Here is a 23,770-nt window from a genome sequence, read left to right as displayed (position 1 = left end):
CACTAGGAATAATTTTTATTAAATTTTATTGGACTAACATATTAATCCAGTGCGAGTTCTATTTTCTATTTTCTGGTGTTTTTGTATTTTCAGGAAAACTCCCTAAAAATCCAAAGGAATAGTTTCGGAAGATTGAGAATTGACGACCAGTTTCTCAAGGTCCTTCTAGTTCTAGATGCATCCAGTCAAGAGGTTGTTGAGTCGGGCACACGGGGATTCTACCAGGTTGCGGGGGGTGCCTCGTGGTCATGTAGTCGTCCCCACCAGTGATGACGCACGCGGTGTGGTAGTCCACTAGCGGGTACCTGGCTCGTGCGGCAAAGGGTCAAGGGTCTCGACCTAGCATTTTGGATGTGAAGGTCGGGACCCTTGACCTTGCGCTCGTAAGCCTTTCGGTCTCGATTCTCAACACCTTGAGGGGGCCTGGCCGTCGAGAGGCTTATCTCTGAACCCTTCGAGTCTTCGAGAGAGAGTGCATCAGGTAGACTAATTGCGGTTCGGACACTTTGATTGACAGGTTTGAATCTTCTAGGATGTTACATAACCTTCCTACTCCCGTTTGGTTTCTCTTAGTGATTTTTGCCTAGAACCTCAACGCTAGTGAAGTTTGCATCAAAAGGCCAGTTCATACTCCTAGTCATATCCGCCCGCCAGACATTCTGAGAATGGTAGGTAGCCAAACTCAAATTCCAATATAGTGAACCCTCCCAAGAGAGCGGTTGGAGCCTGCAAGTTAAGACATGTGAACTACCAAAAATCCTATCTTTCATTCAAAAACTTTGAGTGGTGTCATTTGAAGTCTCCAAGCTTTTAGGATAGGTTGACATGAGTTGGCTTAGAGTAGTGGAGCATGGTTCATTCATACCTCTAAAGGTCTATTCTTTCGGCTCCGGACTTGCCATTGGTTTTGGCTATCGACACTTGACCAACTAGGCTACAGTAGGTAAGTACTCTTTGTCGACATATCTTAAATGAATTTTCTAAAAACGTAACGCCTTTTTTTTCTTTCATTCGGTCACGCAAACTTTGAATATTTAGACAACCATTCATACCACTCTCTCGCTCAAACTTAACGCCTTATGTTTCTTTCATTCAGTCACGTAAACTTTAAACAAATGTCATTTGCCTGTCACCATCATTGATCTCCAAATGCATGTCAACTTTGGTCGGTCATCAATTTCCATGTTGTTTTGTTTTGATTGTCAATGCTTCATATTGAAAATACTTATCAAGATCAAATTCATCTTGTATTAGATAAAGATAAACTAAAACACAACCGGATGATGGGGGCAACTAAACCCGTAGATGTATAAACAACACTAAACAAAGGTGAAATTACAACCAAAATTCTCATTGAAGCCACATCCAAGTAGGATGCAGGCGGACGCCGTCTGCGAGGCCAAAAATAAGCTAATCAATGCTACTTTAATAAACATGCTAATGTAAAAATGATAAATGCGGATGCGTCCGCCTGCATCCTTACATTCAAGTGTATCTGAACGCCAACATCACCGGCCTATGCCGAAGACCTTACTCACAAATGCTCAAAAGAAAGGGTTGTCTATTGAGATCTTGTCGTATAAGCAAAATATTAATAGAGTGATTATTTGTCAAGTCTTGACTATAAGCAAAATATATTCTCTCTTGCTGTTCTCTGGTATCAGTCAATGTCTAACCGCCCCTCAAAAGCCATACCATTATTCCATAGTGAATCAAGGTTTACAACAGAGACAACACAAGCAAGCAGTGCTCTGCAACGACAAGCAATTGCGGTTACAAAAAACAAAATTCACTCAAAATTCAGCACTTGTGGCAACTAAAAAACATGACACGACACAAAACCATAATCTTGATGGTCTAGTGCTCTGCAACGACACTCCCAAATTTTCAAAAAAATCAACCTAGTTCAGTCCTAACTTCCTAATGATGCAAAGATCATGCCAGATTCTTCCGAGCAAGTAAAACCCCCGCTGCCGTGCACATGACGATAGACAGAAAGCCATCCCTGGATCTCATGCGCTCCTTCCATGTCAAGGGAGCAGAGACTTGCTTCAACACTTCTCGGAACTGTTCTTTTGTGTCCTCCAGTAAGCCAGAATTGTTGATCACTATATCGGCTTCGGACTTCTTCCAGTCCAGCGCAAGCTGTGAGCTGATCCTGTTCTGAGCTTGTTCCTCGCTGCACCCATCTCTTAACATGAGCCTCTCAATCTGTGTTTTGGGATCCACCCATACAACAACCACTGGGTTCGTCCATCGGTCCATCTTTGTCTCGAACAACAGCGGGATGTCGACACTGATAACCGTGCATCCCTTCACCCACAGTTTTAGTATCTCCCAAAATATACCAAATGAAATATGTGGGGCCAGAAGACTGAAAGTAGCCACAATGAACAAACCAAAATTTAATCAGGGCCCAGGATCAAGGAATAATGTTGAAAAACAAGAATCCTTAATATCGCAGGGACTACTGATGACAAAGTATAAGCATGCTAGGAAATGTAAGTATCTTGCTGTACCCACTTTTGCGGTGGTATTTTTATTTTATATATGACATAATTAGTATTGTTCAAGGTGAACCTTATCACATTTCATCATCCATGTATGAAACATAACTCGAAATCTATGCACTCAGTTGATGTGAACTGAATATCCAATGGAAGTATGGCATTTTTCTAGAAACCAGAACAAGGCAAGACGTGATACCAGAAATAGGTGGAATTGTTTCTTAAAACAGTAATTTTGTAGTAATTACCATATATATAATCTGGATCACATATCTATTCAGTAACCATAGCGAAAAGAAAGGAAACAGGATGCAATATTTATGTTGGTAGGAGTTGTACCGGTTTAGAAGTTTCCTTTTTGCTGGATCAGAGAAAACAATCTGACCTAAGAGAGCTCTGTCGATTTCTCCATTTTCCAATAATATGTTATTTCCAAAAGTTTTTACAATCTTCTTCCAACCTCCAGTACCTTTCTGCACTACATTCTGTAAATGCATGTCTCCGTAATCAGCATAAAGTTCAAACAAAAACAAGAAAGTCAATTATCAGTGTCTGGTAGAATTTCACTACACATAATAACTTAATAAGTTTACAACAGCAAAAGGCATACTTTGCAGTTTGAAGCTCAAGTACTAAATATGAAAGCAAAGTGCCATGTACTGATGTACACCCAACTGGTCCAAAGCCCCTCGTCAAACATAATTCATATCGCATCATACCAGGGATTGTAATAATGCTGTACCATTGATTTTTGTCATCCCATAGACATTTATAATAGCAATAAGCAATGCATACATACAATTGGCTAAAATCACGTTTGCTCAAGTGGCAGTGGCTTCAAATGAAGATAAATACCTTAAAACGCTATAATAAACCTGTCAGTTCTTATGGTCAAAAATAAAACATAGTTAATCTTGCGTCGTACCAGTCACTGTAATATTTTTGTTCAAGAGATATCCCAGCTATAGTAAGATGTTAATGCTGACAGATTCAGAGTTCCAATTAGACAGAGAATGCATATTTTTTTTACCTCAACTCACGCCAATCTATTCCCATGGGTTTGAGCATGGCATTAGGAATTTAAGGCTCTAACTTCCTTCTTATAGCCATATAGCAACAAAAAATAAGTATTCTCTCGGTGGCTACTTCTTTAGCCTATAAATGCACATGATTTCCCATCCTATAATCCACACTGAATAACAAAGAAGGGGGTATGGGGTCATTCCACTCACATTTCTTAACCGCCCAACAAAACTCCCAGTTCTGTCCTGTTACTGTGAGTCTGCAAGTAGCAGCAGGGATGAAAAAACACCACTGTGAAAACCAGTATATGTCTTTGGCCTCAACATAAAGCTAAATTGAGCAGTTTGATTCCATGTTATAGAACTTTGTCACATAGTTAAAGTCAATACTGCCAGATTACCAAGTGTTGCCGTCAGTTCTCAGGGAGTAACGACACAATAAAATAGAAACAGTTTTGTACTGATCAGTGATCACATTGATTAGGACGAGGATGGAGTTTTTTTACAGAACTATTAATCCCCAAAAAGCTGATGTGACCAGCCTACTTGCATGCTATACAAAAGTAATTAGCCACATTCTATTCTGTACTACCCTAGTTGTGACTGAATCGAGTAAAACAACAACATTGCTTGCAAAGGCACAGCATTGTACTATCTAGCAGCAGCAAGCGCATATTTCGGCATACCGATGCTGGATGCTGGATGCTTACCCGAGCCACAATGTCGGCGTCGACGACAGGGACGCCGGCGGATTTGAAGAGGCCAGAGACGGTGCTCTTCCCCGAAGCAATTCCACCCGTCAAGCCGACCAGCCTCATCTGAAAATCGGTTCGCACGAGACGATTTAGAGCGCGTGGGGATGACCCCGTCTGTTCCAACTCTCATAGATTGGGATAACCGATTTTTTAAAACCGAATTTAATCACAGGTGGAGAGTTTAACAAATGGAGGGGATACGAAACCACACCTAATTCAGCAATTTTTAGGTAAATAAAAGAGGGGGCCGAATCGAAAGGGGAAATTCGTCGGGCGCTGTGTTCTTCTCGAGTGCTCTCGGGTGATCAAGTGAGCGAGAGATACCTTGCGATCTCGAGGCCGATGCGTCCCGGTAGGCCACACGCAGCAGGCCTCCTCCGCGCCGCCGCTACGTTGCAACTCTCTTCTTCAAGCGTGCCGTCGCAAATTTGTTTCTCCGCCAGCCAGCCGCCGTCGCGTAGCTGCGTGCGAATAATCATGAGAGTACAATTAGTCCTTTTTACTCTGTATATTAGGTTTGTCCGAAGTCAATCTTATCCAACTTTAACCAAGTTTATATAAAAAAATTATAGACATTCACATAACAACACCAATATCATTAGATTCATCTTGAAATATATTTTCATATTACATTTATTAAATATTATAGATACTAATAATTTTTAATATAAATTTGGTCAAACTTAGTAAAGTTTGACTTTCGGCAAAACCAATGTGCAGAGTAAAAAAGACCGGAGGGAGTACCAAGTAGGGGCAAAAGGCGGCGCGGTTGGGCAGCGTTTGCCAAAGCAACCACCCAAAGTGGTCAGGCCTTTAAATTTGTAGTGTACGTTAAAAACACATAGAATAAATTCCTTAAAAAATACTCCCTTCGTTTCATAATGTAAGACTTTTTTTGACACTATAGTAGTGTAAAAAAACGCCTTACATTATGAGACGGAGGTATTTGAGAAAAAAATGGATCCTAATAAATGTCACACGTATACGAGTGCATGCAACTTCAAACGTTTTTGAATGTAAGTTTAATGACATGAATATGACAAGTTTAGTTAGCAAGTATAGCAACTTTCATGCTTCAATTTATTTTTTGACAGAAACTTGTCGTTTGTCATTGAATTTTGCCATATTTATGTGACTAGTATTGCCAAACATGTCAGGTCGGAGTGCCACGTACCTAATGTGTGGCACTTATCATAACCGAAAAATTACAGGTCCCGTATATTATCACATGCATACCTCATATTTGCAGTTTTCAAGTCATTTTTTAGGGAACTCATAAATCGGTCAACGCCGAACCAGGCAGCCCGGCGCCATCGAGCGCGAGCAGCAAGAGCAGCACTAGAGCAGGCGGTCATGCGTTCTGGTTGTGCATGTGTGAGCGATTGACCGGAGCATGCGTGTGGCCGTCGTTCTGGCCAGAATTTTTTTTACGGTATGAGTTTATGAGATCTATTCGGTTCGATGTCATGTGATGTCGTAAATTCGTGTCAGGGGGGGCCGTATATTGTTTTTACAGGACCTACTAAGTTGCTCTAAGGGAAACTGTCATACATGTAGTTATAAACATCTGACCTATCACCAAAAAACATCTATCTCCTTTTATTTGAGCTCCACAGAAACTCTCTCGTGCCTCAAAAAGTTGTTCCAAAACCTATCACTAAAATAGAACAGGAAGATCCTCTGACTCCAACTGACCGTCCTCCCCATCCCCGTTACCGCTATCTAGCAGCTGCACTGCCAGAAATGGACGATGTCATCTCCAAATCATCTCTCAAAACCTCTCCCTAGCCTTCGAGGATCGAAAAAGAGGTGGCGTTGCCCACTGCCACCATTGGGTTGCGGGCTGTCGGCGCTGCAGCCACTATCGAACATGTGTTGTGCTCGTCACCGTGAGCAACTTGCATCCAATGCCACCCTTTATAGAAAAATGCCAACAATTAATGGGTCCCGTGTATCGAGAAGCATTAACGTACGCATCAAGAGCGTAGCCTCGCGATGTCCACGTTGACACAGGTACGACAAGAAAATCGGATGGAGCTAGCGAATGGGTTGGGCAGGAGCGCGAATGGTTCGACTTTTTAATCCCACACGCATCCTCTCTCCTTCTTTCCACCCACCTGCTAGGGTTTCCGTCGTTCCGGCCACCGCTGCCGCCGCCGGCGCCCGACGCCGCCACCATCCCGGCTCAAAGGTCAGTAGCGCCGCTATCTATCTTGTTCACGCTTGTAGCTTCACCATCTCCCTCCCTTTGAATCAGACTCTGCCTCCTCTTTCCCCCTTCCCCACAGCCTAATGTTCCCTCTGCCTCCATCCCCACGCTTGCAGCGGCGACCCAAGGAGGAGCTCCGGACTCGGCTGGAGTAGCTCGAGCAGCGGTGGTGGTCCACAACGCCATCAACGTCTTTCTCGGCAGAGCAACGTAGGCCGTACAGGCGTCCGGCTCCGTCCTGCTCTAGCGGCGCCGCCTGTCCACCCGACGAACAAAAGAGGATTAAGGAGGAGATGCACGACGGAGGTGCACACGCTCTTCCCTGTGGGACGACGGTGGTGTTCTTGCTCTAACCAAATTCCACCCCCTCGATCCCAAGTCAGATTCAAGTTCGCTTTTCATCAGTCTGATGACAAATATTCCTGTTTGGTTGACGGTGGTGATCAAGGGGTGGAATTAGTTCATGCGTACAATTTATTAGCACAGCGCCACACCAGAGTACTTATGGCGACGATGATGACGAAGCAAGCTGACTTCTACTTCCGGCATACTGTTGGCTGATGCTTTGTACAGCAGCAATGCGTACTCGACCTCCGATTCGAATTTTGATCGTTGCACAGAGCTGGCTCCAATAACTTGGACACTCACGAACACAATAGCCTCCGCCGATCGATTTTGTGGCCGGCCATAAACGCTACGGATACAAACAAAATCAATTGGACACAATAGCCTCTGCCACAAGTGCTGGCTGTTTGCTTTATTACTAAATTCATTCATGGTATGCAGGGTACATGCATATATGAATCCATACTTGGATGGTTGGACTGTTGACAGAATAGGTTCGTATGTGAAAATAACATTAAGCATTAGAGCATTATACTTATTCAGATTTGGTCAGAACATACATATACCAGCTAGGCCAATTGCTTTTTTCATGCTACTGTTAGCATGCACTGATGTAGCAATATTCTAAAGGGATGTAAGAAGTGTCTTGCTTGACATCCTCTTTTTGTTACAAAGAAAAGTGGTTATTGATGTAAACTTGGCATCAAGACTATTTAAGTATATTTAGTTCAGGGGATGTTAAATATGTTGCTATTTGTGATTTAATCATTTAAGTATCTTTTTTGCTAAGGTTCTCTTTGTGGTTTTTCATGTAGCAATGGCATGGTTCATTAAATCTTTGGCACACAATGAAGTGTTTAGGAAACTCGATCCAGTAAAGCGGAGTGTTAATTTATCTAAATACGTCCAGTAAGTTCATGATGTAGCAAAACTTACATGGTAATGCCCAATCTTTTGCATTGCATATGTTAGATAAGGAGACTCACGTAATATGAAGGAAATTACACCATAAAGTTTGTCATGATAGTATACTTTATCAGCATTATTTTCATATATACATTATTATATGCTAGACATTTTTGTTCAGCTAACTGAGAAAAACATCAACTGAGAAGACTACATAACTCAATAGTTAATCCAGTGTTTATCCAACAGAAAAAATAGGCCACCTGTAGAAGTAGACTCGTTACAAAATCTTTCCAATAATCTGACAAGTACATCATGTATCTAACTCGGCCAAGTAAATTACACACTCATATCTTGGGTTTTAGGTACATTTATGTTTAAAATCGAGGCAACAATAGCTAAACCAGTATTTAATCTCTTTTATCAAATTGTGCAGAAGCATTCTATATAGGTTTATCTGTACCATAGCTGATATATTAAAGTGAGTAGCTTGAACTACATCACTTGTAAAGACTCCCTAAATTATAGACATATCCAAAACAAACTGCAGTACTCCTTCCTTCCCTATAGTATTTTATAAGTATATAGTATCATAAATGCTTCTTACTATTTTGGTTACCGATTTAATCAATTCGTTTGATGTGCTTTAGTAATAGCTGAAAGTTTTGGTGTCACCTCTATTGTAAGGGGAGAAAGAACTATAGGTCAAAGCCTCCTCATATCTGATGCTGATATATTTAGCTTTAGAATTATGGATTTAGATGTCTTCCTGATTCCCCTCCTCTTTCATTGCCCTACTTTTAGAGCTTCTCTTCTTTGTTTGTGCAGATTTTGTTTCTCTATGTCTTCCTGATTCCCCCCTATTTCAGTGCTCTACTTTTAGAGCTTCTCTTCTTTGTTTGTGCAGATTTTGTTTCTCTATGCCTACAAGACGATCGCAGAAAATCCAAGAAGATTGACACGAGTGACCCCGGACCCGGAGGCTGTACCAATCATGTTTATAGCACTACAAACTTGGAATACGTCCAGTATTTATTATCTTGGTAATTCACTGCATATGAAGAAAGGACAACCGTTCATGGGTATGTATGCCCTCATCTATTTCAGGCCACATGATACGACATATGCCTTTAGAAACATTTGTTAAATATCCATTGGGATTACCAATTTGGTCTTTAATCCCAGAATTGGATATTTTTAACAGTTTTGTTATGGTCTTTTCCATTGCAGACCCATCCCAAGAGGTATCGATCTGCAGAAACTTACATCTAGGTGTTTGTCCTGAACATATATGCATAGGAGGTGATGGTTACATTTAAGGTAGAGAGATTCTTAGAGCTATGCACTTGTTCACAAAAGCTGAGAAAAGTCAGGCGATATTCTCTATCTTGTCACAGCTGTGATGATTTTGCTTAGGAATTTTTTGTTAATTGACATACATTTTTGTTAATTCGTAGGCACTTTTGTATGTCGTTCATTATGATAATTTTGCTTAGGAAGTTTGGAATGAAAGTTCTGGCACTTTCAATATTCACTGTATTCGTAATCGGAAAGTATTTAGTCTACACGTACTGTTCATGTTCATGGTGATACTATATTGTAAATATTAGTGCTTAGTTCATGTCCTTGATGAACTTTTTTGAATTTTTGCTCCTGGTGGTGGTCGAGCTCATCTGGTGGTGGTTGTTGCCGCTCCTTCTCTCCACGGCCTAGACCTTGTCGTCAAGCTCATCTTCTATCCTAAGGTGTGTGTTGTCTTCCTCTTTGTTGTAGTTACTTCCACATTATTAAGCTCATCTTCTATCCTAAGGTGTGTGTTGTCTTCCTCTCTGTTGTAGTTACTTCCACATTATTATATGATCTAAGGCACACATGATATATTGAACGTCATGAAGTCGGATTTATTTCCATTTCTTCAGTTTGTGACACAAAGTTCCATCCAGTAATTGGAAAGATTATTTCTTGACTGTTGTTCTCTGGAGCTCATTATTTTAGTCCTTTTCTCTTAGATTTTGACTAATCTGGCTGCTCTGGTGCTCCACTTTCTTATTTGCAGGTGATGATCTTTCTGCAAGTTGCTGCCTGGGTTTATAGGTTGGTGATTCTTCTATCCCTTGATCTTCTTCTGTGCATGTGTCATATGTGCTTACATCTATGTTGGGTGCGGCTGCAGTCCCGTTCGTTTCTTTACAAGACACAGATGACAGAAATGCCGCAATGGGACCAGGTCGTTACCTTTTTCCGTCTCTGTCCACATGTATCCATACAATTGTTTGTTCGTCGTTTGCCCACTTATGTGTATATATGCTTCTTTCTAACAATGGTCGTTTGGATGCATATGCCCATATTGCCATTTTTTGTGAAGTATGTAGTATAACCACTGGTTATTCCTTGTAATATCCAAATGGTATAAGAGATTTTGTTAGTGCACCATTAGCATATTCTTTGTTACTGGATCACTTTAGAGTTTAGACCAAATATTGTGGACAAAATGTTGCTTTGGTTTTTGTTCTAGAGCACTTTGCATAATGTCTGAACTAATAGGAGATTTGTTTTGCGAAAGAGTTCAAATTAGGATGAAGAGGTGTTCTTCCATGGTGGCCAAAGGTGAGGCGCTTCTCCGGCCAGATCCATGGCCACCATGTTGCCATCGACGTCCACCGTCCTTGACAGATCGATCGAGTGTGCATCACTGAGCTGCATGGCTTCCACCATCACTGAGCTGCATGGCTTCCCCATCTCCCAGTTGTCAGAGGATGTCATGTAACCTTTAAGAATACATTCTCTAAGCGTGTTGATTTTGCACATCTATATCTTAAAGTTTTACATACTTGCACGTACTAGTACTAAATATGCATGTATTCAAGTGTGATGGAATAACACACCTTGGTACAAATAAGAAATTGGGAAGGGCACTTCCTAACCTGGCACCACCCCAACTTCGTCTCAGGCGGCGTCACCGGGTGGCGCCCCAACAACTAGTATCGTACAAAGCGAAAACTAACACGAAATACCAAGCTCGAACAGACGACCCAGCGCCGGTACACTAGGTTGCCTATCCACTCGCACGTGCAAGTTCTAAGGGCATCTCCAGCCGCGCCCCTAGGAAGGCCTTCCCAGGCGATTTTTTCGCGCCGGCGTAAAAAAAACGGCCTAGTCGCGTCCCCAGGAGCCCGATTTTTGCCGGCCTGTGTCGAAAACAGAGCCGGCGGACCCAGACCGAACCCGGCGCGCTGGGGGGTGCCGGGGCGAACTGTTTTGGCGCGAAACAGCCGCGGGCCCGCTGCGTCAGCGACACGGCGCCTCGTCTTCCCCCAACGGTCTCGGTTCCCGCGGGGAATCAATGACAAGGCTGCCGCCGGTCAGCCTTGCCATTGATTCCTCGCGGGAGGCGCGTCACGGGACGGCGCGCCGACGCCTCCCCTCCCTCGCACGCGTACACACGGGTGCGGCGCGGCTATATAGCCGATGGCCTGCACTCGCCTGTGCCCACACCAGCCCCGCCCCTCGCCGCCGCCTAGCTCCTCCCTCTCCCTACCTTTCCCGAGCGCCGCCGCCCAGCCCCTTCCTCTATCTCTCTACCTCTCCCGAGCCCGTCGCCATGGCGGAATGCTACCCTGGAGACGAGGCGGCGGCCAACGGCTTCGGCCGCCGTTCGCTCCGCGAACAGGAGTCCTGGCTCCTGTTCCAGGCGAACATCCCGGCGCCGCCGGACATGCGCGCCGGGCCGACGGGGTGGAGGCTCAGCGCCGGGGGAGTGCCCATTCCCCCGTTGCCCGACGCCGTGGCGAAGCCGAAGTACTTCGTCGAGGAAGTCGAGGTCGTGCGCGCCTCCCTCACCGACGCCCAACTCTCCCTCCCCCAGTACGCCGCCGACAACCACGCGGCTTGGGCGGCGTATTTCGAGCGCCGCCAGCAGCAGCGCTTGGCGTCCATCAACGGCGCGCCGGTGGTTGGCGGTCGGCAGAACAGCAAGGGGCGCCACCTGTGGTGGGGCGTCCCCGGCCGCACACTCGAGGGCGTGCTGACGTACCTCGAGGGCGGCAACGACCCGCCGTTGGCGTACCCGGCGAGGGCGGCCGCCCCGGCGCAGCACCGACGCGTCGGGCCATGGGCGCCAAGGAGGTTCGGGTCCTCCTCCTCTTCTTCCTCCTCCCGATCTTCATCGCACTCCTCCGGCTCTCCGGCCCTGCTCGGCGTCAAGGCCGAGCCCGTGGCTGAGACGCCGCTCGGCCGGCGCACTCGCAGCGCCGGCATCGTCATCAACGAGGGCGGCCGGCGCGCCTACTCGTCGGCTCCTCCTCCGCGCTTCGTCAAGCCAAAGACGAAGCCGGGGCTCGCGCCGGTGAAGACGGAGCCGGGGCTCGCGCCGGTGACGACGCGGCCCTGGAATGGGCGCGCAGGGACTCCATAGCGATGGAGAAGGAGCGCCTGGAAAAGGCGAAGGAACGCCCGCGCGCCGTCCTGCTTTGCTTCGCGGAGCGTCGACGCGGTCGCGACGAAGGCAAAGTCGTCGTCATCAGCGACGACGACGACGACGATGCGCCGCCACCAGTCCGCCATGGCGACGCTGGGCAGGGGTCCAGCAGGGGCGTCCGTGTCAAGGAGGAGAAGGCCGACGACGACGGCGGCGGCGACGGCGGCGACTTCAGCCAGTTTTTCCTTTAGATTAGTTTATGTATATGTGCTATGTAATGAAAATCCGCGAACTTCGCCGAAATGTGCCGAAATTTATCGTGTTTGGCCGAAATTTATCGTGTTTGGCCGAATTTTATCGTGTTTAAGCCGAACTTCACCGAACTTCTTTTATTTTAAAACGTGCCTGGGGGCGGCTGGGGACCAACTCGCCCCCAGGCCAATTTTTGCGCCGGCTCACCCCCAGGCGGCGATTTTAGGCGCCTCCTGGGGGGGCCAACGGCTGGAGATGCCCTAAGACCCTCAATCTATTTACGCAAAAATGAAGCCATGCCAACGCTCATCCTACTGACTGAAATGGATGATGTATCGCACAGGATTCATCAACATACTAGCAATGTGCCCGTGCGTTGCAACGGATTTAAAGTAGAATAATACTTGTTCATAAACTTGAAAGAAAACACTCTTGTTTTGATATACATATACCACTAAAAATATATTATGTTCACTCAAAATATATTTCTCAAGCTGTTTTGATGAGGTGTGATTGCTTTCAAGATAATAAGGGGTTTTCTGCAAATTGGAGCAAAGAAGTGGGCTATTGTTGTAAAAATGCCACAACTTACCTCATAGTCGTTAGATGCAGATTTAATGGTCATAAATAATGGATGTCGGACACATTATCATCGCCAACTGAATCTTTTATAAGAGTAGAGATTTTTGGCCTCTGATGAGCTGCCAAAGTTTGTTGGATTCCAGCGCAGTATCTTGTCACTTTCCTTAACCGTAGGACGGTAGGAGACCGTTTGGCCCAATGCCTTCACTCTTTTTCAAGGATGCCACGCTACCATTTCTGTACGTCAATAAATAAATAAGTAAATACGGGCATGTACAATGGTTGATAAGATAGTTTTATCTTAAATTTTACATGTAAATTAGAGATGATAAAAAAATATGTCTACAATGACTCATCTCTTAGTCTTATCTTCAATAATTAGTTGTTTCTAAAAACATGTTGAGACAAATTATGATAAGAGATCATCTCTTGTCTTTTCTTAAATAAGATAAGGCAAGCCTTCTCTTATGATTTCTCTCTCCTCTACCTTATCATTTATCCTATGTGGCACTGTTAAAATAAAACCGTTGTACATGTCCTAAATAAATTGCCGTAACTTTCTTTCTTTCATAAAATAATACAGTACAAGGGGATCCCCAACGCACGCTTGAGCTCGTAAGCAGACAAAAGAGGTCTGCAGTAAGAAATGACCGGTGGCTGGCGCGTCGCGCGTGAGCAGTAGCAGAAGAACAAAGAAGAAATCGCCGTGTGGAGGAACCCAGCCGTTGACGAAACCGAGTACCCCACGCCTTCCTTCCTCGGCGCCCTTTCGTTCACCGCTAATGCACCGCCACTCCGCCCAAGAGGCACAGGCGATGGGCAGCAACGGAGGCGGCGCCGCCGCCAAGCCGCCGGCGTGGGAGTTCCACGCCACGGGGCCTCGCAACCTCTCCAGCCCCGGCCGCTCTGCCTGGTTCGCTCCCACTCCCACTCCCTCCTCTCTTCCCCTCCCCCCCTAGAACAACGCATGGCACGATAGCGCGTACTGTCCGCCGCCGCCGCGTGCTGTTGGTAACAATCTGTGTGCGGGGTATTCCGAATCTGAACTTTGTCGTCTTGATTTACAAGTCTAGGTTTAGGGATCCTTAGCGTAGTCTGTCTGAGCACGCCGTCAAAGCCACCCCTCGTCGTCTCCGGTTTGCTGAAATGCCACCTGGATTCCGGAAGAATTCTAGGTCTATGACCAACAGTCTGCCTGTTTCTCGCCTCACCCTCTGTCCAAGCTGAGTCTACTGGGTTGCAAAAGATGTTTCAAATGACTCTGGTTGGCATCCATATGGGTAATGGGGCGTAAAGAGTTTTCACAACAAACTAGTTGGGCCGATTGGCCAATGGGGAAGCAATCCTATAGAACTCATGCCCTATGAGTGTGAGATTGGATCCTGTTCAAAGAATTACATGTGGAAGCAGTACCTATTGTTGGTGATAAGGGACAGTGTACTTGATCAAAATAGATGTGACATGTTATACTGCTCAGAATAGGGGCCCAACCACACATTTTCATAGGACCCAAGCCCTATAGGATTTCTTTTGTGCCAGTGTATGTTGTCAGTGTCGATGTTTTACTCTAAATTTTCAACATCTAAGTGTCATGAGTGTAGAAAGCATGTTTTTCTCGCTGGTCCAAGTTGCGAACACGTTGACTGAAGGAGAATCAGTATTGATGCATTATGTAACTTTTAAGTTTTTGCCACGTTGGACTTTATTAGTTGTATGACAGGGAATTGTGTCGTGAGCTTTTAAGGCCTTAGTATAATTTGTTAAGAAAAAAGATTAGTAAATAAAAGGATGGCATGGTTCTTGCTCTCTATATAATTTGTAGTAGATGTTATGTAAATAGATGCTGTTGAAATGTAGCTAAATTTAGTGTTTAATCTAAGAAATGTTAGGCTTCCGATATCTTGCTCTGCTTGTATTTTTGGTCACTTCAGCCATTGCTGGAGGCCATGCCTTTCTATAACAAGACTAGTGATGTGTGTGGTACTGATGAACAAATATAATGACTCCGCAGGAAAAATCCCAACTACAGAAGAATTGCAATATCATGTTTAGTGCAGGCCGCGTATGTACTGGAGTTTGACAGGCAAGAGAACAGAACTGGTGAAACTGCCATTGCTCCTAACTGGTGGAAGCCATTTAAGTACAAGCTGGTGCGCCTTCTAATTGATTCCAGAGACGGATCCATATATGGGGCACTTCTAGAATGGGACCAGGTTGCTGCACTATCAGACTGGATAATGCGGAGACCTGATGGCGCTCCAAAGGCTGTCCTGGCACTGAGGGGAACTGTCCTGAAGCAGTCGACCGTTGCGAGAGACTTGGAGGATGACCTCAGGTACTTTGCCCAGGAGAGCTTGAGGGGTTCTGTCAGGTTCGCTGGAACACTGGAGGTTCTCAAGTCGGCAATCGATAAGCATGGAAGCAACAATGTGTGCGTTGCAGGGCATTCCCTAGGGGCAGGATATGCTATGCAGGTTGGTAAGACTTTGGCGAAGGACGGAGTCTTCGTAGAATGCCATTTGTTTAACCCACCATCAGTGTCACTCGGCCTGGGCCTGAGGAAGCTTCAGGATAAAGTCGACAAGGTCTTGAAGCGATACATCAGCGGCAGCTCTTCGAATGCCGTTGAAAGTTCTCACCCGGGACAGGAGGAAACTGTTTCTGAAATTGGAGAAGAAAATCTGATCAAGGAGGTGAAGAGATGGGTGCCGAACCTGTACATCAACAACAGCGACTACATTTGCTGCTTCTATGTTGACCGTAGTGGCGTACCAACTGTTACTGCCGAGAAGCGCGGCGATGGTCACCCCGAGGCGCGTGCCAAGGTTTTTGTGATTGCGAAAGGGCCACAGAAGTTTCTAAAAGCTCATGGGCTGCAGCAATGGTGGATGGATGATTCCGAGCTCCATCTGGCTGTGAATGAGAGCAAGCTCATGTATAAGCACCTCAAGTCCCTGTATGTGAAAGAAACGTAGCGAAACCAATGTCATTGTGATCTCTGTCTCCTGTTCTCTCCTGTTCTGTAGTCAAGTATGCTTTTAAAAGCTTTCATGAAGCTATCCAGTTCCTGCAAACCTTTTAGTCAGTCGACGCTTATCAAAAGTAACTGTCAGTATGAAATGTGAGTACTACATTATATACTACTCCCTCTGTCCCACAATATAAGATCAGTTTTCAAGCTAACATAGCTTTAAAAACAATCTTATATTATGGGACGGAGGGAGTACCTTCAACTGAAGGATCAGGCGTTCTACTGTTGTGTTGCTTTGCCTCTGGCAAGACATGCAAGTTCTCTTTATCCTTGAACCAGAAAAACATATGGTATATTCAGAACCATAATACAAGGAAGCGTAAAATGTACTCCCCCCGTTCACAAATTATAAGATGTTCTAACTTTTTTTCTGAATCAGATGTATACAGACCCGTTTTAGTGTGTTTGTTCACTCATTTCAGTTCGCATGTAGTTCATATTGAAATATCCTGAGCATCTTATATACGTGAATGGAGGGAGTAGAACCGTAAGAACTGTGATTTGTGGCATCACATTTCAACACTTGAATAATGCCAAATGCAGATGTACACGTGCGTAGAATGGCGTTGAGCAGAGAGCAACCAAAAAAGAAAGTTACTCAGAATATCACAATGGTGGTTCCTTTGGCAAATTGCCCTGCTGGCTGAACCACAGAACCTGGGGCTTATTATTCAGAAGATAAGTGCAGTAAAAGGAAGCCATTGCTAGTACAGTACAAGGAAGCCATTGCTCGCCAAGCGAAGCTTACGTCATTTGTTTTCAAAATCAAGGTTATTGAGCATTCACAAGGCAAGGTAGTCTCAATCTGATTTATTTGTGACCATAACAAGGACTTAGTTCTCCTTGTCATACATTGAATATTCAAAGTTAATAATCAAATACAGTGCAGAAGACGCGACATGACATCTTCATCCATGAAATGTACAATATGTACAGTGACACAATGTAGACTGACATCAATAAACGTGAGCTCCAGCAGTTGCCCCGATGATGACGGCAATTGTAGCAAGGACAGCCTGTTACAGCAAATGGTTCTCATTAGAATCATCAGAATTTGAAAAATAAAGGTGGCATGTCACTGCCAGAAAAGTGGTCTACTCTGGACTTCACCAGAAGATTTCTACATGAAGCCTTTACATAACATAAAACTATACTAACTAGTATATGACACTACCATCATGCATGTTGTTATCAAGTGTGCTTACTCTCTGGATCAGTCTTTGTTATTGTAATAACACAGATATACCCTAGCTGCATATATGTCAAAATTTAATGCATTCTTTGATGAGGGTGCCCATGTTCTCTGAATCACTCCATAGATATGCTTCAGCTACTTAAGTGTCCAAAAGTTCATGCACAACTTAAAATGATATGTTGTGCAACTGCTGAAGTATGCCGAAACACCCACCTAATTAGATACCCTATATGTGACTGGATTAGCTATACTTTATCATTTGAATCTGATATTTAAATACTTCTGAATAATCAGATCCAACTTCATTGTACCAAACTAATTATTCTCATTAGCCTTTTCTGTTTGAGCTAACATGAACATCAATATGATTCTTTATTCACTAAGTGCTCCTGATACATGATCCAAACTTACACATGAAAAAGTTCATAAATCATGCAAGAATAATAGTGACATAATAGGCAATATGTTATGCTCAACAATTCTTGGTTTTCTGGTATAATATTGTTTCTGCAAACAGATAAATGAGGTACAAAGAAGACAAACATGCAGAAATTTCATATATAATCCTGAGCTCCATATGTTTGGACCATTGTTAAGAACCACATCAGCATGTCATAAAAACATTTCAAAACGCAGAAACAACAACATGAAAATAGCACCTTCTCATAGCCTGTACATTCCTAGATACTGACAATCATAGCACAAGTTCAGTGACACATGGTATAGAAAGCACAAGCGCCATATCAGCAATTGGAACAAGCAAGGCTTGTTGTTAACTCAACACTAAATTCTTTACTCACCGCTATTGTGCATGCCACATATCCTGGTTTCTCCCTGTAATCCACTCTGGAACACCACAACAGAAATGCTCCGACATACCAGGGGATGGCACCAAGAAAGAAACCGAGTATGAATCTTCAGAACAAGAAATTTGTCGTTAGGATTATTTAGATATAGCTAAAGCAACAGCATAGTTCACAATAATCTATGTCAGAGTAATTATCCAGGTACAATGCGGCTGTACATGAAACTAAGATCAGAAGGCAAAAGTTAAAACAATGATCACTTACAGAAACCAGCCCATACCAATACCGCAGCATGGAAGGCGGTCATGTCTATGTCCACGGGCACCAGCTTCGTAATCTTGAGCTGAAAACAGAAATAGAAAATTGAGTGTGCACGTAAAATTCTTATTATAAACATCAAGTGAAATAACTAGGAAAAATTACGATAGTCATATTCAGCCAACGTATGCATGGGGACTCCCTAAAATCATCAAGGACAAAGACAAGAACATGACTAGTAGACTGCTACATCTGTTACTTCTGTATATTTGCCAAATGGTCAATGGAATCAGAAGGGCAGAACTATCTTGTATCAGATTTTCAGATCTATCAAACATTCAAACCCCATGTTGTGCTAAGAAATGCATCGATGCTAACCGGGGGAAGCTGATGAGACAATTGATCTCCATGCCATGCTAAGAAATGCAAATGTGCTAGCTTTACCACCACTTATTACACAATCTATAGTCAGGGTGGTTCAGTCATAGTTAATCCTTTGTTTCCAGATTTGATATAGAGCAACTGGGTAGAAATCATCTGGTAATGAAACAACTAGCATACGACCGAAGGACATCGCCTACATCAAACAGGACAGCACAATACATGCCAATTTGGATCAAGACATCAAGAAACTGAAAGAAACATTGCAGGGCTGTAACAGGAATTCTGATTCCATCAGAGTTTTGACACCAAGAAACGAAACAGAATTAGATCAAACATCCCAAAATTGTGACCCCGACTGCATCCTGCCAGCGATCTCGCGGGGAGAATTCCGCCTTTGATCCCGCCGGTCCCACGCCCAAGTCCGATCGGCATTCAACGACCCGCGTCGGATCAACTAAATCCCGGGGGAATCGATCCCGATCGCAACACCAAAATTCTACTACCTCGCCCCGACATCTCCCTCCTCCGCGCCTCCCTCCCCGAGAGAACCGCGGATTAGAAGCAAGGATCGGGACATTTACCGTTCCCGGCCTGGTACCCGCCGCGGTGGCGCGAGTTGGGCTCTCGCTGGCCGTGGAGGCCGGGCGGCGGGGCGGGCTGCGGGTACCCGACGGGCGGGCGCGGGGGCGGGTAGCTGGGCGGACCGTGGAACGTCCCGTACTCCCCTACGCCGCCGCCGGCCGCGGCGGCAGCCTTGGCCTTCGCAACCTCGTCCCCGCTCATCTCTCCTCCTGCCTCGCCTCACTCCGCTCGTAACTGCTCACTCCGCTCGTATCAACAGTTGTTATGGGTCAAGGAGAAGAAGGAAGATTGGCGCGCTGTGGTCCGTCTGATGGAAACGTGGACGCGTGTGATCGACGGAGAGAAAATATTGGTTTCGGTTTCTCGCGACAAGGAACAGTGCGTCGCTTGATCCACGGTCGATCCGGAGCTTAATCCATGAAACTCGTGCTTAGCTACGTAATCGTGGATATTTGATGCTGGGAGCCTGCGACCACACCATCAAGAAGTTTTCGCTGAGAGGAGTTCCCGTCGAAAATGAGGCGTTTATAGTGACATCGTAAATCTCAGCATGATATGCCGGCTCAATGTATCAAAAGTGTTTATAGAGATAGGGTGTGCGTGTGTGCATTCACAGGTGTATACACGTAAGCACGAGCACTTGCGTCTGTACTGTGTTAAAAAAATTAAGGGTCCGAATAACTGCCACACGTGTGGCATGGACGGGAACCCGCCCGCACGCCTCGTGTGGCATGGACGGGAACCGGCCCGCACGACCACGTCCGCGCGCACAAAAACACGGCCCGCACGTCCGGTGTGTGGCAACCCCGCCCGCATTGCCCCGTCCAGGCCAGACGACCCGCTGCCCACACGACTCAGCCGTTTCCGGCCTCCGATCCATCCCCTCTCTCGTCTGCCTCCATCGCCCCCCACCTCTCGAACCCCGACCTCCGTCGTCGGCCATCTGTGGTTGCCATGGCAACCAGGGCAGATCCGTAGGGCGCTCCCACCGCAAACCACACCCCAACCCTCCCCACCCCCAGCCCCCTACTCCAACCCAGCCCTCCAGAGACGATCATCTAAAAGCAGGTGAAATCTCCCGATCTCATCCTTCTCATTCTTAAGGCTGAAAATCTCCCGATCTTGTACTGGGTCCATGCTATAGGGGTAGAACACTGCATGGTTCAGTGTATATTCGCAATTGCCATGCAGAATACACTAGATCTGCCATGTACTACGTTTGAGATTAACTTAAGTTCATAGTTTAATTGACGCAAGTAGTTGGGTATGAAATGGATGAGTAGGAATCCCTAAAAAAGGGTAGGAAGGACAATTTTTGGAATGAAGAGGGTGGGAAAAATTAATTGCCACTTGTGTATAACGACAGTTGCCACCTTTCGTTGTCAGTAGCTGCCACCTATTTTGATCTGTTGCTTGCCATCCCTATCTTCTATGTGCAAGCAGCAGAAGAATACAATTCTTGTGGATTGTTGATGCCTTCTTGTTCATCCAGTGATTGAGAACACATCGAAAAGAAGCGAGACACGGAAAGAATGAATCACGAAGATGGCGCTGATGCTTGGGGTTCTCAAAGGCCAGAAACGCCCCCTTGGCATGCATCAGAGTACAGTCAACTCATCTCTGCAGGGCCGTTGATGCCACTACTAAAACAGTATGCAGGCATAGGTATGATGCGTGATAACAAAAGAGGAGAACAGTTTCCATCTTCGCAACGATGAAGATGACATTCTACTTATGTCATACACTATCATTTTTTCGCAGGTTCTTATGACCAAAACACTCTTAGGGGGGCCCCGTGGCAAGTTCAGTCACAAGGCGCTAACACTGACAAATGTACGGACAGCCAACTTCAACTAGCTAGTATGACTAATCAAGGTAATGCAAAACGAAAAAAGAGCACATACTGCTGTGGACATGAAAAATGAACATGCAAAAAAACTGGCAAAAGGACTCACGAGTTATGACGGGTGAAAATGCAGAGCCTTCATGCAGCACGTGGCATCAGGCAGCACCCATGTACCTGCCATCGACGTCATACACAGGTGAGTCCATAAAAAAAGTGAAGTTGCGGATGCTCAATTAGCAGAAGGAGCATAGTTGACAACTACAATTGCCATGACTGGACATCTACAATTGCCATGAATTAAAAACTACACTTGTCATCCCTGGACAACTGTTGTTGCCATCCCTGGACACCTGCAGTTGCCATGGAGGAACAACTGCAGTTGCCATGCCAGTGCAACTACATTTGCCATGCCATGGCAACTGCAGTTGCCATGAAGGAACAACTGCGGTTGCCATACCGATGCAACTACAGTTGCCATGCCAGTAAAACTGCATTTGCCACATCAGGGGCAACTGCAGTTGCCGTGCTAGCACAAACTGCATTTGCCATGAATTGACCAACCACTACTATGCTTACAGGTTATTACGCTGGTGGTAACCTGACAAACGTCTCGTGGCAAGCTTCACAAATTGCAGGTGGAGCACGTCATTATGGTGTCACGGACCACACAAGATGGTCAAATGCAACACAACAAGGTAAGGAAAAAACTGAATCACAAAAAACAGCGCTACATTTGTTATTTGTAGTCATTTGTAGGCAAAACAATAGTTGCCATGTTTGTTGAACAGTAGCTGCCATGACTGGACAACTATAGCTGCCATACATGTCCACGCGCAGACTCACGGCTTGCTGTTTGAAATGATGTCATGCCAAATCACTCGAAGATGGTGTGATCCATTGTGATACACATGTTATCCAAACAAAAATCTTACTCTCGTACTTGTTTTTTCTATTACAGGGCCTACAACTACACTGAACAGCGGCGTGGGGACATCTACTGCGGGGAGCTCTGAGCGCACGGAAGACGCGTTCCACCAGCCATCAGACAATCATGCCGCAAACAATTTCGAGTCAGAGTCGGGAATGGCAATCATTCCAGCAATGCCGACAAGCACCCCTTTGAACACAAGCACTGGCAACACTCAAGTAGATGGAACTGCCGCCGATATTGAAGTGAATGATGAAACTGATGACGACGCACAAGAGGATGAAGATGGTGGGCAATCAGAGATCGTGGTACCTCAACCACCGTACATTGGGCAGAGATTTGAATCGTTCGAAGAAGCAAAGGAATACCACCAGACATATGCAAAGTTCCATGGATTTGCGGTCAACACCGAGTACTATAGGAAAATTAAGAAAACTAACGAGTACAGCAGAGGTGAGATGAGGTGCCATAAGGCACGGAGGAATAAGAAGGGGAAAGTTGTTGCGCCTGTCGTTCCGGAACGAAAGAGAGGTATCATTCTCAAGACTGAGTGCCCTGTCCGGTGTAAGCTAAACGTAGATGGAGCACAGTGGGTGGTCAATGAATATTTTGACGAGCACAACCACCAACTCATAAAGAAGTTTGACCTGGTAAAATTTCTGACCGCCCACAGAGGGTTCACCCCCGTCGAAAGGCAATTCGTAAAGCTGCTACATAATTGTAACGTCGGTCCATCAAGAATGGTACATATACTATCTCTCATCCACAGCAAAAAGGGGACTCTGAGTAGCATGCTGTACATACCAGCTGACGTCACAAACCTACATGCCAAGTACCGTAGAGAGAGCAAGTTGGCATACATAGAGGCCACAATGGCCTACTTCGATGAGAAAGCGAAGGAAGATCCAGATTTCTTCTACAGGATAAGGTTGGACGATGAGAACCGTGTCAGGAACATGTATTGGGTGGATGGTGCTGCAAGGAGAGCCTACAAACATTTCCGAGATTGCATTTCATTCGACGCGACGTACCTCACCAATATGTATAAGATGCCATGCACTCCGTTCATAGGAATAAATAACCATAATCAGTCGTTGCAGTTCGGCTGCGGGCTCGTCTGGAACGAAGACACGGATGGTTACGTTTGGCTGTTCAAGACCTTCTTGGAGTGCATGGATGGACTTGCTCCGATGAACATAATAACAGACCAAGGTTTCAGCATGCGTGCAGGCATAGAGGAGGTCTTTCCGTTGGCAGTGCACAGACACTGCAGGTGGCACATTATAAAGAAGGCTGAGGAGACGCTAGGACCGTTCTTTGCTGACCGTCCAGAGCTGCACAAGGCATTCGAGCTGTGCATGGACCACAACTTGACGGTGGAGGAGTTTGAAAGGAGCTGGATGGCCATGACTGAAACACATCAAGTCCAAGACAACGAGACTCTTGTTAGCCTGTGGGAGAAGCGAATGTACTGGGTGCCGGCCTACTTCATGCAATGCTTCTTCCCCTTTCTGCAGACTACGCAGCGCAGCGAGGGGTTCAATGCTGTTTTGAAGCGGTACGTCAGCCCTGGCAACTCATTGCTACAGTTTGCCAAGCAGTACACAACTTTGCAACAAAAAATTCTGGGATCTGAGCTACAGCAAGAAGCGACCACGGCACTAAAGCAGCCAAAATTGCTAACGTATTTACCGATAGAGAGGCAAATGAGCAAGATATACACCAACAATATCTTTAACAAGTAA

At 45.3% G+C, this 23,770-nt stretch overlaps 5 protein-coding genes across 6 annotated transcripts; 3 read left to right on the top strand and 2 right to left on the bottom strand.

The window, feature by feature from the left end:
* Positions 1-1,668: 1,668 nt before the first annotated feature.
* On the bottom strand, positions 1,669-4,746 carry LOC125543510 (dephospho-CoA kinase). The gene is made up of 4 exons (XM_048706880.2): positions 4,609-4,746; positions 4,240-4,347; positions 2,847-2,992; positions 1,669-2,374 (listed from the first exon to the last, which is right to left on the bottom strand). Exons 2-4 carry the CDS (start codon positions 4,345-4,347, stop codon positions 1,936-1,938), a joined length of 693 nt encoding a protein of 230 aa, XP_048562837.1. The 5' UTR covers positions 4,609-4,746; the 3' UTR covers positions 1,669-1,935.
* A 1,534-nt stretch (positions 4,747-6,280) lies between these two features.
* LOC125543511 (uncharacterized) lies at positions 6,281-12,774 on the top strand. The gene is made up of 8 exons (XM_087515030.1): positions 6,281-6,475; positions 6,610-7,332; positions 7,654-8,826; positions 8,975-9,489; positions 9,801-9,838; positions 9,918-9,971; positions 10,308-12,056; positions 12,757-12,774. The coding sequence occupies exons 7-8, from the start codon at positions 11,088-11,090 to the stop codon at positions 12,772-12,774; spliced, it is 987 nt and encodes a 328-aa protein (XP_087371156.1). The 5' UTR covers positions 6,281-6,475; positions 6,610-7,332; positions 7,654-8,826; positions 8,975-9,489; positions 9,801-9,838; positions 9,918-9,971; positions 10,308-11,087.
* Positions 12,775-13,662: 888 nt separating this feature from the next.
* Positions 13,663-16,115, top strand: LOC125543512 (GDSL esterase/lipase At4g10955). Its single transcript, XM_048706882.2, has 2 exons — positions 13,663-13,908; positions 15,007-16,115. The coding sequence occupies exons 1-2, from the start codon at positions 13,778-13,780 to the stop codon at positions 15,968-15,970; spliced, it is 1,095 nt and encodes a 364-aa protein (XP_048562839.1). The 5' UTR covers positions 13,663-13,777; the 3' UTR covers positions 15,971-16,115.
* Positions 16,116-16,734: 619 nt separating this feature from the next.
* On the bottom strand, positions 16,735-19,553 carry LOC125543514 (large ribosomal subunit protein eL20z). Of its 2 annotated transcripts, none has more exons than XM_048706883.2 (4): positions 19,251-19,542; positions 18,292-18,370; positions 18,022-18,136; positions 16,735-17,042 (listed from the first exon to the last, which is right to left on the bottom strand). In XM_048706883.2, the coding sequence occupies exons 1-4, from the start codon at positions 19,450-19,452 to the stop codon at positions 16,983-16,985; spliced, it is 456 nt and encodes a 151-aa protein (XP_048562840.1). In that variant the 5' UTR covers positions 19,453-19,542; the 3' UTR covers positions 16,735-16,982. The 2 variants fall into 2 exon arrangements, with proteins under 2 accessions (XP_048562840.1, XP_087402857.1); XM_087546731.1 differs by lacking the exon at positions 16,735-17,042 and adding an exon at positions 17,118-17,434 and having other exon boundaries at positions 19,251-19,553.
* Positions 19,554-19,948: 395 nt separating this feature from the next.
* LOC147979091 (protein FAR1-RELATED SEQUENCE 5-like) lies at positions 19,949-23,770 on the top strand. Its single transcript, XM_087515029.1, has 6 exons — positions 19,949-20,044; positions 20,766-20,916; positions 21,013-21,126; positions 21,231-21,293; positions 21,676-21,792; positions 22,056-23,770. Exons 1-6 carry the CDS (start codon positions 19,949-19,951, stop codon positions 23,768-23,770), a joined length of 2,256 nt encoding a protein of 751 aa, XP_087371155.1.

This window comes from Triticum urartu, chromosome 3A (genome assembly GCF_056163025.1).
Source record: "Triticum urartu cultivar PI428250 chromosome 3A, HENAU_Tu73, whole genome shotgun sequence".
In the NCBI taxonomy this organism is placed as follows: Eukaryota; Viridiplantae; Streptophyta; class Magnoliopsida; order Poales; family Poaceae; genus Triticum; species Triticum urartu.
The sequence above is the reverse complement of the archived record's forward strand: the minus strand, read 5'-3'. Positions and strand labels throughout refer to the sequence as shown.